Source organism: Macaca mulatta, chromosome 4 (assembly GCF_049350105.2).
Source record: "Macaca mulatta isolate MMU2019108-1 chromosome 4, T2T-MMU8v2.0, whole genome shotgun sequence".
Lineage (NCBI taxonomy): Eukaryota > Metazoa > Chordata > Mammalia > Primates > Cercopithecidae > Macaca > Macaca mulatta.
The window spans coordinates 64,798,829-64,814,100 of record NC_133409.1 but is presented as its reverse complement, the minus strand read 5'-3'; the positions used below and the strand labels follow the sequence as shown (position 1 = coordinate 64,814,100).

Genomic DNA, 15,272 nt, shown 5'->3' with positions numbered 1-15,272 from the left:
TGGACTGGTTGGAGACTTCTAATAACACTCATATAACACCAGTACTTCTCATAGAAACACTCACTACACTTGTATTGTCTTGTTCAGTGCCCAGTCTACTGGCTAGATTTCAGTTTCCACAAAGTCAGGAGCCAGATGTGTTTGTTCAGCACTGCAGTTGTCCTAGTGCCTGACACAATTAGGTGCTTGAAAGTTGTTTATTGAATGAATGAGTCAACAGTGTTTATCTTCTGGATCTTAAGAGGTATGTTTCAGCCCTTGAAACCAAGCCTATAATTCTAACCATCCTAGCAAAAGTGATTTTACACTAGGATCAGCCCTGAAATAAATTTTGGCTTCACATACTTGAAGCTAAACAAACATTCCTTACAAGGAATACCAACCCTACTGAAACCTTTTATTTTTTATTTTTTCATTTTCCTAGTAAGCTATGGTCTTGTTTGCCTCCAAATCTCTTTACATCATGGTCCCTCTGCCTAGAATACTCTCTCTGCACTTCCCCCACCTTAACCTCCTCTTTCTTAATCTCCTTCTTGATCTAGCTAATGGAAACTATTGTCCATTGAGCTTCCTAGACCTTCCCTGCCTCCAAGGCCTTTACTAGAGGCCCTCTAGGTGCCTCCCAAACATTCCCTACTTCCTCTGTTGTAGAACGTCACCGTGTCACATTGTCATGGCCAGGTTTCTTGCTGGTATTCCTCTACTCCACTACACTTGAAGTTCTGTAAGATCACACACTGTGCTATTTTCAAAAAATTGTCCACAGTTTGTAAAATAGTTGACTCTCTGTAATTTTTTAAAATTAAGGACTGAATTATAAAAACCTTAATTAAAGTTTGCAATAAGACACTAATGGAATCAACAACTACAGTCACAGAACTGGCTGACAGCATCCCTCTTCTTCCTCATCTCTACTGCAACTCCATTATCATAATTTCTTTTAATGTACTTTTATTACATAGGTCTATATTTTTTCATACCCATCTAAGTCAAATAACGTAAGAAATATAAAGTTTGATCAAGTGGAAAATGATATTAATTCCCACAGTATTTGAGGGTATTTGCTAGGAGCATGATAACTTGAGAATATATTTTTATAACTGGAAAATCTGGGGAAGGAAAGTATTTCCTATTGTTACTGATTTCTTTCAAACAGTTGTGTTTCATTACCTGGAGCAGCATCACCTAAGGGCTTGGCCTAATTTTGTTAGCAGCCAATTCCTCATATGTCTTACAGATAACCTGCATAGAGGCTAGTATTAAGTTGCCTTCAGTTATAGGCAGCTTCCCTTACTCTGATGAAATAAAATCTTCTTATAGGTACATTTTTTGTTAAATGGATTAAATAGTCACAGATTTTCTTTTTTTTTATTCTGCTAACTAATGTTAACAATAATATTTTATTGTTCTGTAACTTATAATGTATTTTTATTAACTCAGAAGACAATGTTCTAATGATCTATTTTCTTTATAAGACAGCAAAGCAAAGCAAAACAAAACTTAACTTTTGTCTTTTCTTAGTCTTCATCCTGAGGCAACAGAGAGATATTTTATAGCCAGAAACCCATATAATAGAAGTGAAGATAAGGTCTGGCTTTTAAACTTAGTTGACTCTATACCTCAAACTTTCATAATAAATGGATCCTCTAATAGCCATGGAGTTTTCTTCCCCCTCCATGGACAGTATTTCTCTCTGTGCTATGGAGAACCCTGTGGGTGGAGGGAATTCAGTCAGTCTCTTTGGGTATCTGGACCTATAACAACATGTGAACTCATGAACATTGGCATAGCTATCCTTAGACTCACCATGAGTGCTCATGAAATAAAGATATCTGAGGAGAAGATGAAGAAGGCATAGGGTGAGACAGGAGACAGGAAGATAAAAACCTGGAGCCTTTCTGCTCTGGAGCCAGTCCTCTATGTCACATGAGATACCCGATATTATTTCTTATATTTTTACATTAAATACCCCACCCCATTTGCTTAGGCTAGCTTAAGTTGTCAACTATAACTTGCAGCCAAAGTGTTCTAATTAATGATCCTTTAGGCTCTATTCTTATGATTTGAAGCTTCCAAACCCACTGGGACTTTCTTCTTATTTTCTTTGTTCTCTAAACTCTCAATACGTTTGCTCCCCCTGACTGGCTTTCCAATACATTCACACAGTCTGCTTCAGCTTCAGTTTTAAGTTGATAACACTTTATACTGGACACTAAGGCTAGCAGATGGGATGCAAATGACCTCATCTTTCTTTAGCTGAGGCCAAGCATGGACAGGTTGCCAAACTGTGTCATACAGGGTGTCCTTCTTCACACATCTCACACTGAGTAACAGTTGCATGCCTCCACTTCCAGCAGACTTACAGCCCCTCCATTTTTTATAGCATGAATATAATGAATGCATAAGGCTAAGGCATATCCCCAGTTTCTAGAACTCTCTTTACTTGAAGGGGTAATTAAGAATTTTATGTTAGTATAGTATATGAACTTTCATATACCTTCCCATGTTTTTATAATTTTAATGGCACTGGCTAACAATTATTGAGATTTTTCCCAATTATTTAGATATTGTGCTGTGCTCTTTATACACATTTTGTAATTTTATCCTCCTCAGAACCCTATGGGATAAGCACTATTATTATCCATTTTTATAACTCAAATACATAGAAGTTAAGCAATTTGCCCAAGGACTAGTAATTTGAAAGAAAACAGGTCACTCGGTAGACATCTGCTATGGACTAAATGTTTGTGTTCTCCAAAACTCATATGTTGAAGTCCTACCCCAATGTGAGAGAATGAAGAGGTAGGGCCTTTGAAAAATAATTAGGTCAGGAGGGTGGGGCCCTCATGAAGGGATCAGTGCCTTAATGAAGATACAGGAGAGAGCTTGCTTCCTCCCTCCTCTGCTCTCTATCATGTGAGGATACAATGAGAAGATGGCCATCTTCAAACCAGAAGAGGACCCTCACGAGGACCCCACCTGCTAGCACCCTAATCTAGCACTTCTCAGCCTCCAGAACTGTGAGCAATATATTTCTGCTGTTAAGTCACCCAGTCTACGATATTTTAGTTATAGCAGTTCAAGCTGACTAAAAACATCTGACTCCAAAATTTCCCATTCACATGAATCACCACATTATACTGTTTCTTATCATTTCATGCACACAATGTTTTTGTAATCATGTGTTATACCATGAACTATTTGGGAATGGGCTCTATCTCTTATTGAATTTAATGCATCAATAATAAAAACATTGTTGAGGTAACAAACATAGAGAGCCATTGACAAAAAATAAATGATTTTATCCAGAAAACAATGATTTTTGGCCCCATTTCTTCCTCTTATAAAAATAGCATTGAGTTTTCCAAGTCTCAGATTCTTTATTTGCATGATGGTGTAATGAATGTACCCACCTTGAGCCATTACAGATAATTATCTTGGAATATTTATGAATTCAGTTTAGAAACTACACATTAACATATGAGAATAAAATATTAAGTTTCAGAACTTGAATATGTATTGACTCTACAAGTTTATTTGAATCTGAAATATAAAAGGTGACCTATATTTAAATGGAATTATGTTCTCTTTGAAGCCATAGCATAATAGGTGTCCATGGTCTGTCTCAGGTGAGAACTTGAAAATATGAGCCATAAGTACTAAAAGTAGCTATTTCTGTGTTATTTGTGGAGCAAGTGTGTTATTTGCAAGGAAAAAAAAAAAAAAAACAAGGAAATGGTGGTGACTGCAAATTTGCCTCACCAGGTTGGGGACAGGGAATGTGCATCTCCATTATTCTGGGGCTGTTCACCCCTTCCTTTCACTTGAGTGTGTGGCTCTCCAGGTGGTCCCCTGCAGCAGCATTCTCCTCCACACGCCATTTACTTACTAAGCTATGTTCATTCTAAAGTATGCCAAGGGCCTTCAGGTGAAGAAAAAGTGTTGCATCTTTCAGGAAGTGAGAACACTCTAGCCTGATTTTTTGAGGAGCACAAGACTTTACCTCAAACAAAACATCCTTGTGCTGGCCATCTAGGCACTATGACTGTCTGTGCTTCAGGGATGGATCTAAGGATTTCTAACTCTTTCCAGTCGCACAGAACAGATGTGCATGCTGTATCCCCAACTGAATCCAACTCTGGATACACAATACCCTTTCTTCTTCTCCTTCTTCTCCTTCTTTTCCTTCTTCTCCTTCTTCTTCTTTCGTTTTCTTTTGTTTTTGAGATGGAGTTTCACTTTTGTTGCCCAGGCTGGAGTGCAGTGGTGTGATCTCAGCTAACTGCAACCTCCGCCTTCTAGGTTCAAGCTATTCTGCCTCAGCCTGCCAAGTAGCTGGGATTACAGGTGCATGCCACCACACCTGGCTAATTTTATTTTTGTATTTTTAGCAGAGATGGGGATTCGCCATGTTGTCCAGGCTGGTCTTGAATTCCTGACCTCATGTGATCCACCCACCTCGGCCTCCCAAAATGCTAGAACTATAGGCATGAGCCACCACTCCCAATCTACCCTTCTTTCTTCTACAAAGGGCACCTACTTACAGGCTGACAGTGCTCCAACCCATCAGTAATTCCAGAAGAGCACACCTTCCTTTCCAGGCTTTCCCTCATTTGGCCCTTCTCAAATCTTACTATCAATATTTATAAGTCCAGAGGTACAATAAAAACAGTAGGATGCGTTTTATTTTCAAATTTTAATAAAAATGATTATAAGCTCCCAGCCTGATTTTTCAAACTATTTTAATATCAACCATTATACACACAGCTGAGTGAGAACCAGTGTCACCCACACACATCCTCAGAGTTGGTGCTTCATTATCATAGTTCCCCATTAATGTCAGATGGCTCTGCTGTAACAGCCCAGCTCTCGGCCAGGCCTCCCAGCACACACCAGATGATCTCGCTCCTACATTTCCAACTTTTCTTTCTTTGTCGCCTCTTTTCTCAGGTATTACAAAGAAGCTTAAGGTTCTCCTCTATGATACCCTTCCTCCCTCCTCTTCAACCTCCTTAAAAACTGTCAGAATCTCCTACTTCTTTTAATGTCAAACTCTCAACTTACTGCAGTATATCTTCTACCCAGATTATAGCACTGAAACCTGTTAAGGTTAACCATACAGTCCCCATCCTTGGTGATTCCAAGGATAAGACCTCAAGTTCTATTTTATTGAAACATTCTGTTATTGACTGAATATATAAGTCATTCTCCCCAAAATTCATTTATTGAAGCCCTAGTAGAGATTGTTTTGGAGATGGAGCCTTTGGGTAATTAGGTTTAGATGAGGTCATAAGGATGGGGCTCCTAGGATAGGATTAGTGCCCATGTAAAAAACAAACAAACAAACAAAAAACACAACAGAGCTGTCTCACTGCCTCTATCATTGCTTTCTATATCCTCTATATCTCCCAAAGAAGAAGTCATGTGAGCACACAGCAAGATGGTGGCTGTCTGTGACTCAAGGGGAAAGCCTTCGCCAGAAACCAACCATGTTGGCACCCTGATCTTGATTTTCAGCCTCCAGAACTATGAGAAAATACACATCTTTTATTTCAGCCGCTCTGTTGCTAGTATTTTGTTTTGGCAACCTGAGCACATTAATACAAGGTCTCCTTGGTTTCCATAATGTTGCATCCTTTTATTTCCCACATTCTTTTTGATTACCTTTGTCTGCTGCCTTCAGATTTTCCTTATCTTACCTCTTAAGAGTTCCCTAATGTTTGTTCTTCCTCGTACTTGATTTTTCTCATGTCATAACCACCCTCTTGGGCACTTTAAGTATTTTGACAATTGATCTTCAAATCTAGAGGTCTGGCCTAGACGTTTCTCTTAAGCTCGAGACTTAAATTTCTAAGAACCTTATGGATCCCTCCCTTTGGATGACTTTATAGCATTTTCAATGAATTAATCTGAAACCCAGCTTGTCAATATCTCCTCTGTCCCGCTCCTGTATTCCTTATCTGTTTCAGTAGTAGCAGTAGTTTACCCAGGCTCAAATCATAAGAGTCCTATTCTATTTTCTTATTATTTCTTTCACCTCACATAACTGGTATTTCAAGTCTAGTGAATTAAGCTCAGAAAACTTTTTCATATGCATGCCTTGGATTCAACTTTCACACTTTCACTCTACTGCTGTAGTTTAAGGTTTTTATTTTTACCTGTTATTGGATTACTGTGGCACTCTATTAACTGGTCTTTCTATAAGTCAGTTTCTTCCCATTAAGCTTACACATGATGATGAAACTTCACAAAAACCTTTATTGCACCTTGTGGTTTATAGCAAAAGTACTGAAACTTCCTCTTGGGACATTAACCATTATCTATATTCTATACTCTTCTTGCATTTGCAAATTTGCCCAACACTACACCTCTCTATGTGCTTCATGCATAACAAATTCTATGTCGTGGCATGAAAACGCATTAACATTTTTGAATCTTCATTTATGTTATTTTCTCTATGTAAAATGGTCTACCATAGTACAATTTCTCCAGTTGAAAAACACCCATTATGGTCAAGTTCAAATGTACTTTTACTGGAAGATCTTTCCAGTCCTTCTACAGATACTACTCCATTAGCTGGACTTAATCTCTTTCTTCCCTGGGCACTGAGAATGTTATATTGGTTTTCTACTATGGCACCTAACATAGTACATTTAGTTATATTTTTTAGTGTCTCCCCTCCCGTATTGCAAGAGTGGTAGAGTCAGTGCCTGCCTCTTATATATATATATATTTTTTTTTATCTTGACTACCTAGCACCATATCAAGTACCTAAGTGCTTTTAAGCTTACTGTTGAAACAATGATTGATTGCATAAATGAGTGAATGAGAAATTGGTCCTCAATAAATATTACTATCCAGTAGTAAAATTATATTACAAATGTTTCAATAAAATCTTCTGATGTTTACTATAAATATCATGAAGAATTACAATAGCTTTTAAAGCCACATATTGTGTGATTAAGAGAAAAATAATTTCAAAATGACAAGATTATCCTCTTTGTGAGCCAGAATAGTAAATGAGTTCTTTCAAATAAGTTCTAGTAGGGTACAGTGACTATAGTTAACAATAGTTAAAGAAGTTAGAGGATAGGATTTTGAATATTCCCAACACTAAGAAATGATAAATGTTTGAAATGATAGATGTGCTAATTACCCTGATTTGATCATTACACACGGTATTCAGGTATTGAAATATTACAGTGTACCCTATAAATAGGTATAGTTATTATCTGTCAATTAAAAATAATAAAAATTTAGCAGAGCTATAAACATAAATGAGAACTGTATCAAAAATGAAAAGAGGAGAACATGTCACTTCTATTTGGCTGTGATAGCTGTAAGCTCACTAATACATCGCTTTTCATAATCAGAGGAAAGAAAATCAAAATGCTTACCCAGGGCATAATGACTAATGCTGCAGGCTTATTTGCTTCTACTGGTGGACAAAATATGTTTCTAGCAGAGAACAAAGTGGAAAATTTCCTCAGAGCATCATTCCATTTAGAATTTCACTTGGTTCTTGACTAAGTTAAAAAAAAATACTCAAATACTCAAGAAATAATCAAGGTAGCATAATAATATCCATTTACTTAGTAACCTATATTTTAAAATTACTTCCTTGTGTCAGTCTGATGCCTTTAGGGAGGAAGGATTGTAACTGTTTTTAGTTTTGTACACAATTCTGCATGCAAAACGTCATAGGAATGTATTGTCACATTTCAGCTCCATGTGCCATCACATTGTTTGGCACTCAGTGATTTTATTTATCTAGGATTTAACTAGAGATGTTAGTTTGGCATGTAATCATTGATATAATTGCTCTTTAAAGAAGCATGTCATTTACATGATATTTGAATTTTTCAGTTGAATAATATTAACTCATTTTGCCTTAAAAGGAAGTGTTAAATTACTTGGATCTAATTAATTTACTTCCTCATTTATGTCCATGGATTTCTGTTTTTTTCTATTTCCAATAAATAAATTTTTTCAATATTTTTAAATCTACTGAGTCCTGAATATTTTTTCCATGCATGTTCATTTTTTAAAAAAGCTAAAGAAATGAGAGGCATCAAAGGTAACTTCAGTTGATCTCACAGGCATACTAGGAGTATGGGACTTCTAATTATAAATAACTCAAGTAACCCAAACACCCAGTGTATTGATAAAACTCCTCCTAAATTATATTCCAGAAAATGTAAAGCAAGTGCCCAAACCTTTGATTGTGTCAGATATTCAGCTGTGAATAAAATAAAAATTGAAGTAAACTTTGCTAAAAACAGACACGCAACATCATTCCAACCACGTATCTCAGAAACAGCCTGTCATGAGAATGCTGTTGGACTTGCAATGCCTCAAAACAATGTTCAAGCAGATAGATCAGTTGGAAGCTCTTCATTACAGCATCTGTTCTGTGTTTATAGCTACACATGCAGACTGCTGAACACCCTCAGTGTACCATAAATGTAGGAATTACACATCCAGAATAGCAATAAACTCATTGGGTGATGTGTTCTCTAGAGTTTTTAGCCCCTTTGCTTCAGTTGGCAAAACTCTAGCAGATTTTTGCTGCTGTAAAAATATTAGATTGTTTGTGGTTTTTGTAACTTTGGAGACAAACTAGGAAAATATAAAATGGCAATGAAAAGGTAAAAACATAAGCACTGAGATTCTTTTTTATATACTAAAATTACAGTCTCACGTAGTTACGACAGGAGCAACAGGCAAATAAATGAGAAAAATGAGTAAACATATGATTGTTTTCCATAGAAGGTTAGCCTCAAATACTCTCTCCGGGTCAGTTCATTTGCTTGGTGCATATTGGAGTAGGTATAAGTTGTATTCAGAAAGCTGCAGGTTATAATTTTTAATTAGAAATATATCTCTTATTAAACAAATTTAATAATGCTTGATAAATTACAGCTAATAGTTCAACAATTTACTGATGAAAGCAGTACTTCCTAGACAACCAATCCAGTTAATTTAGATCATGCTGATTTTTCTCTCAAAAGCAAGATCCCACATGAAATTAATTTCTAAATTTCTAATAACGAAGGGAATGTTCTCAGTTTCTAAGGCAAGTGGTTCCAGGTGTGGGAAGGTAATCTCTTGCAGCAATGCCTGGCCATGAGAGAAATGCTCAGCATTGTTAATGTGACATCAGATAGCTCCAACTCATCTCTACAGCACTGCATACTCTTCATTGGTCACTGTTCTCTTAAACAGGTGCCCATATCTGTCTGTACATAGAATCACTGGGAGAGCTTTCAAAAATGCATATGCCTGGGAACCAACACAGGGTTTTCTCTTTACCTTAAATGGTTAGAAGAACAACTTTCAAAAATGACCCATACCCAAAAATTAGAAGAAAGCTTCTGAAGAACCATAATAAAGGCAAGGTAGTTGGAAACACGGAGTGGAATAATGGTGGATGTTGTAATGGAACCCTCAGAAAACCATAGGTGATGCAGTAAAGTGAATCTTTTAATCCTTGTGAACACTCCAGTTTAAGGGATGCCTTCTTTCTTTTCATTTTCTTTCCTCTTATTTCTTACCTCTTAATGGAAATTGTTAGTGATGCCATTTTACATCTAGACTAATTGTTTATTTTTTTTCTTCCATTTCGTGGCACTGTTGGTTTGCTTTCTTGCTCCCTGTTAACTCCCTGCCAGGAGTTTGCTACTGAGGGCAGTTTGGCTAGAATAAAAAAACATGGTAAGAGAAAAAAAAAAAAAAAAGGCTAACCAAATTTTATGATCAACATCTTATAACGAACTTAAAAATTGATATACCAAGAAGTAAGCATACATTATTAGCTTCATCCTAGTTTTGAAAAAATTAGGGATGTCTTTACTTGAAATCCATAAAATGGATTTCAAAGATATGTTTTCCCAAAGACTCCCTTGTTAGATTCTCAAGGTACATAAATTCTGCAAAAGATGCCCATGTTGCTGCTTGGAAAGTAAAGATACAAAACCAAGAAATTTAAAGAATGTAAAATTTTTGGCATGTGTTAAAGTGATAAGTTTCATACCAGTTAAGACCTAGACAAAGAATAACTAAGGGGAAATACATTGAAAAGTTACAGAAATTCTACTATCACATTTGGGATTAAGAAAATTTTAATAATAATCATGATAATGTACACATTGTTTAATAATTATTTTATCCATCTGAATCTTTCAGCAGTAACATTATGTCCCCTCATTTTGTAAGTGAGAAAAGTAGTCTGCTGTAAATTTTTATAATTTGTATTTATTTATTATTATAATTTTCTTAATCCCTTTTTACTTTTAAAAGATTGTTTGAAAGAGTAAAATTAATGCTGCTAGTGGAGAAAATGACTTAATTTTTGGATAAGTCGGTTACCTTTAGAACTTCAAGCATCCCTGCTATTTTTGAAATAAAAATCATTACATGAAATTTATTTTCATGGGTCACAGAAAGAGGTGACGTGCAAATTTTAACATATGCTTCTTCTCAAAACAGAAAAAAGATAGGAAAGTGCTTATCATACGAACAACTCAGAAGAATTATAGAAATAGAATTTATCTGGACTTTGAATAGAATTCATCGGGACTTTAGTGTTCACACAAAGTCTCAAGATTTGGGCTTATCACCTGGTTCCCTTTTTTTTTTTTTTTTTTGGTGCTTTATGACTAAGAAACTATTCTGATCATGACATTGCAGTAGCAGAGATGACCCAATGTATGTATAACATCGTGGAACATGTTTATTACAATATACATTCAAGTTCAATAAATAAGAGAGATATGATAAGATAGTTGCTTGCAGGATCTTACTTTAGGACATACTTGGTGCTCAGTAGTGATCAAATTTTGACATGGCAATTTCTCCAGGTGCTAGGTTTTCCTCCGCTTCACCCCAGTTTAGAAGTGGTGTGATTCCAGAATGATTAAAAAAAAAAAAAGAAAAACAGAAGCTACCTTCACCATGGTCAGAACCAGACATTATAATTAGTGCTTGTCTCTCTGACCCAGCCTCCAGGGGCACAATGATGCTCCATAGGAGGACCCATGCAAAAGGGAAAGTTACTGGCAGAACTGAAGCTTCCGCTTCTAGGCAAGAATAAGGATTGTTTCCTGCTCCTGTTCTTTCAAAGAAATGAAAACAGAGAGGAGCCTCAGTTCTGCATTCTTACTGCAACAGAATGTGAGATTTAAGAAAGGGAGAAAAGATTAAGAAAGGAAGAGGAAGACACTGGAGAAATGGAAGAGACAACTCAGAAAACTAGAGGAAGATGGGGGGAGAGAGAGAGAGAGAGAGAGAGAGAGAGAGAAAGCGAGACAGAAAAAGGAAGAGAGAAGAGAGATAAACCCAGGTCAGATAACTCACTTGGCATTCCCTGTCCCTGCCTTCTTTCTTCGGAAGATGTTGAGGAAAGTGTTGGAGCGGCAGGGCAGCTTGCCATCGCCAACATGCATGCGGACAACATCAGAGGTGGTGAAGGCACTGCGGACATTCCTCTCAGGCTTGGCAATAATGATGTACATCTTGGGAGTGAACATGCACCCCAGAGCCACTGTTACACTGAGACTCACTGCAAAGCAAGTTGTGATGATCTTGTAGTTGCTCCCAAAGTAAATGGGCACAAAAGCTAGCCAGATGATACAGGTGGTGTACATGGTGAAGGCGATATATTTGGCCTCATTGAAGTTGGCGGGCACGTTGCGGGTCTTGAAGGCATAGTAGGTACAGCTCATGATGAGGAGTCCATTGTAGCCCAAAGGTGCCACCACACCCAGGTTGCTGGTATTGCAGATAAGGTAGACTTCCTTGATACTTGGGTAGGATAGAATGGGCATAGGGGGCTCCATGATGATCAGGGTTACCACCAGGGTAAGTTGCACACTAATCAGAATTGAGGCAATGATCACCTGAGCCCAGGCACTCATGAACCTGGGCTTCCGGGTGCAGATCTTCTTCTTGCTGCCAGCCAGGATGCGTGCAATGCGATTGGTTTTAGTCACTAAAGCAGAGTAGCACATCGCAGAGGAGAGGCCAACCAAGAGGCGCTGGAGGTAGCAGGAAGTGGTAGTAGGTTTGGCAATGAGAGTGAATGGGCACACATAACCAAGGAAGATGCCAGCTAGAATGATGTAGCAGAGCTCCCGACTGGAGGATTTGACCACGGGTGTGTCCCGGTACAGTACAAAGATTAGGGTGACAAACAAGGTAACAAGGATTCCCAGGCATGAGAAGGCGATGGCTATGATGGATTCGATGTTGCTCCACTCTAGATAGCGGACAGGAATGGGCTCACAGCCTGTGATGAGAAAAATCATTTTAGCATGAATCCAAGGTTTCTGCTAGGAATAACAACATGCATATTAATCACCAGAGACACAGTCATCTTTGCATCCTTCATGATTTATGGCATTTAATGCTTTTTAAAAAATGCTCACTATTACACAAATAAGGATGCATCATTGTCTTACCTGACAATTATATCCCCAAACTTAATCTCATTACAAGCCTAATGTGACATACTTGAACCTATAAAAATGATTTTTTCTTCCAACATCAGCATTATAAATAGATGCCATTCTGTGGATGGGACTCGGTTCTACATGTTCAGAAAAAGAAAACACCCAAATAAAACTTTATTTCCAGTGAAGGTTAAATGATGATTATGGGATAGAATAAATTATTAAGAAATAAACTAACAAAACTTTTCTTTTGATGCAGTCATTGTCTGTAAGCAAGTCCAGCTCATAGACAAGTCGTTTTTGGCCAGCAGAGTGCTTTCAATGTAAATTTCATCGACTTCTTTACAAGAATCTGCATTCTCCTGTTTACTGCATAACTCTATATTACACCTTAAATCTCACTCCTCGACTCATGAATCATGAATGATTTGTATCTGAAACCGGAGGGCCTTTGAGTTAGTAACCTCTAATGAACTTATCCAGGAAGAATGAAATCTCCCCTAACCCATCTCTGGAAAGGAAAGACCAGAATTTGTTTCTAAATGCCTGGCTTATCTTTTCTCTCTAGATGGAGAATCAAATGTATTTTGTATTTCGGGGTGAGAGAAAAATCTGTCAGGCTCTGGGACAACCCCTTCACAGAATTTTGTAATCACAAAATATTTGGTCTGGGCCAATATTTCCCAAATTGTGAGAATAAAATCATTTCCATAAATTTAGGAGAAGACTCATTGTTCTGTAGCCATGACAACAAGGAACCACCAGAACCAGTGCTAAACCTGTCAGTCAATCAACAACTTGCCTCAGTGAACATGTGTTTGGATGCCAAGCAAGTACTGTCAGCCTTTACTTCTGATAATCACTCAGGCAGGATCAGAATCACTTCAATAAATGAGTGCCAACTAATCAACAGTCTCATATGAGTAATCGTATTGCTACAGGTGATGTCAGCCAGCTCTCAGAGTCTGCAAGGTTTTCAATCCCTAAACTCCACACTTTCTAAAAACTCCATATAAAATGAATAGTCTTCTGCTCAGATAAAATGTATCTGCCTAGCATAACTATCCCTTACTATAGTAAGCAATTTGTTTCGCTTTTGTGTTTTTTTTTTTTTTTTTTTTTTGAGATGGGATCTCACTCTGTCGCCCAGGCTGGAGTGCAATGGCACAATCTGAGCTCACTGCAAGCTCCGCCTCCCGGATTCATGCCATTCTTTTACCTCCACCTCCCAAGTAGCTGGGACTACAGACGCCCGCCACCATGCCTGGCTAATTTTTTGTATTTTTAGTAGAAATGGGGTTTCACTGTGTTAGCCAGGATGGTCTCCATCTCCTGACCTCATGATCTGCCTGCCTTGGCCTCCCAACGTGCTAGGATTACAGGCGTGAGCCACCACACCCAGCCAGCTTTTGTGCTTTTTTTAAAAAAAATTATGTATTTAGCTTCAGCATGTTTCATATTTCTAGAGGCTTCACCAAGATAATATTGAAGACCCCTTATTTGATAACATTCCAGGAGATGCTCTGATCAACAGGGTCACTCACTGGATCCCCTCATGCCCACATTCTGTCCTTCCCACACTACCATGTGAGTCAGTCTCAATGATTTTCTTGCTCAGGCTAATTTTACTGAGCTCTTGTTGCTGAATTTATGTGGTTATCCTAGGATTTGTAATCATGTAGGTCTTTATATAGAAGGCCATTAAACTTAGGTCTTTGGGTAAGGTAATTTCACCGGTATCTTTATATATTAAGTCACATAACCTTTGGTTTTGAAATGCACCATTTGGTAATTAGACATAAGCTTTTTATTATGTCAACAAATATATCACTTTAGAGATACACAATTTGATAAATATTTTTTTCCATATCTGTTTATTTTTGCTGTTTCTTTGCTTTTGCTATTATTTAGATACATATACAAAGTCTTATTTTATGGGTCTTTTTTGTTTGTGAGTTTGTTTTGTTTTGAGTCATCTTTTTCTGTTGGCTATATAAGCGATAGTACCTAAGCATTAGAGGAACATGTAAGCCTAAGAAGTGTCGAATCCAAGCTGGCCCTGAGTGCTGTTTGGAGATCCTTTAAATTGATAACCAATTTGTCAAAAGTGGTAGATCACTCAGCCTTAGGTTTCTTAGAATACCTTTACAAGAATACTTCCTGTGTTGTCAACTTATGAAAGATGACTTTATTTTAGTGATTGTGTGTTGCCTTCCTACACTCTATTTGCTTTGGGAATCTAAGACACCATTAGCAAGCACACACTTTTGACAGAACTTAGTGGCCTCTCTTCCTTGTGTATCAGGAATTCGTCTCTGTCTAAATACAAACATTTTTCTGGAAGAACTTATTCTTCCCACATAAAGTCACACATTAATTCTATTTTTTTCCCCCAATACAGGTCAGACAGATGATACATAAATGATAGATAGATAGATAGATAGATAGATAGATAGATAGATAGATAGATTGATAGATGATGGATAGATAGGAAAATAGATATTTAAAATAACAATGGCCGTATGGGAAGTTTTGATATGATGAAGTTGATAAATTAAAATATTTAAAAGAAGCTCTAGACAAATTGGGAGATAAAATACCACAGTTAATTGTCAATTTCTTTAGCTGGCATCCTACAAACAAATTTTCCAATTCAAAGATGATTTTTGTCAAGGCTTTGGTAACCTTCTGAACGCTGCCTTCTTTTAATTTCATTCTTTTGCTATGCAACTTTACCTGACTCTCTAAATGAGCTACTCTGTCATCAGAGTTTTTACCGGAAAAGAGTATAACATTTTAATCTTTCTAGAACATAAGTCAGAT

At 37.3% G+C, this 15,272-nt stretch overlaps 1 protein-coding gene across 3 annotated transcripts in view; it reads right to left on the bottom strand.

The window, feature by feature from the left end:
- GRM1 (glutamate metabotropic receptor 1) overlaps positions 1-15,272 on the bottom strand; it is a 418,597-nt gene that overhangs the window by 26,454 nt on the left and 376,871 nt on the right. For all 3 annotated transcript variants that reach the window (XM_077998433.1, NM_001265755.1, XM_077998434.1), the window contains 1 exon segment: positions 11,356-12,286. In XM_077998433.1, the coding sequence (XP_077854559.1) occupies positions 11,356-12,286 (931 nt within the window).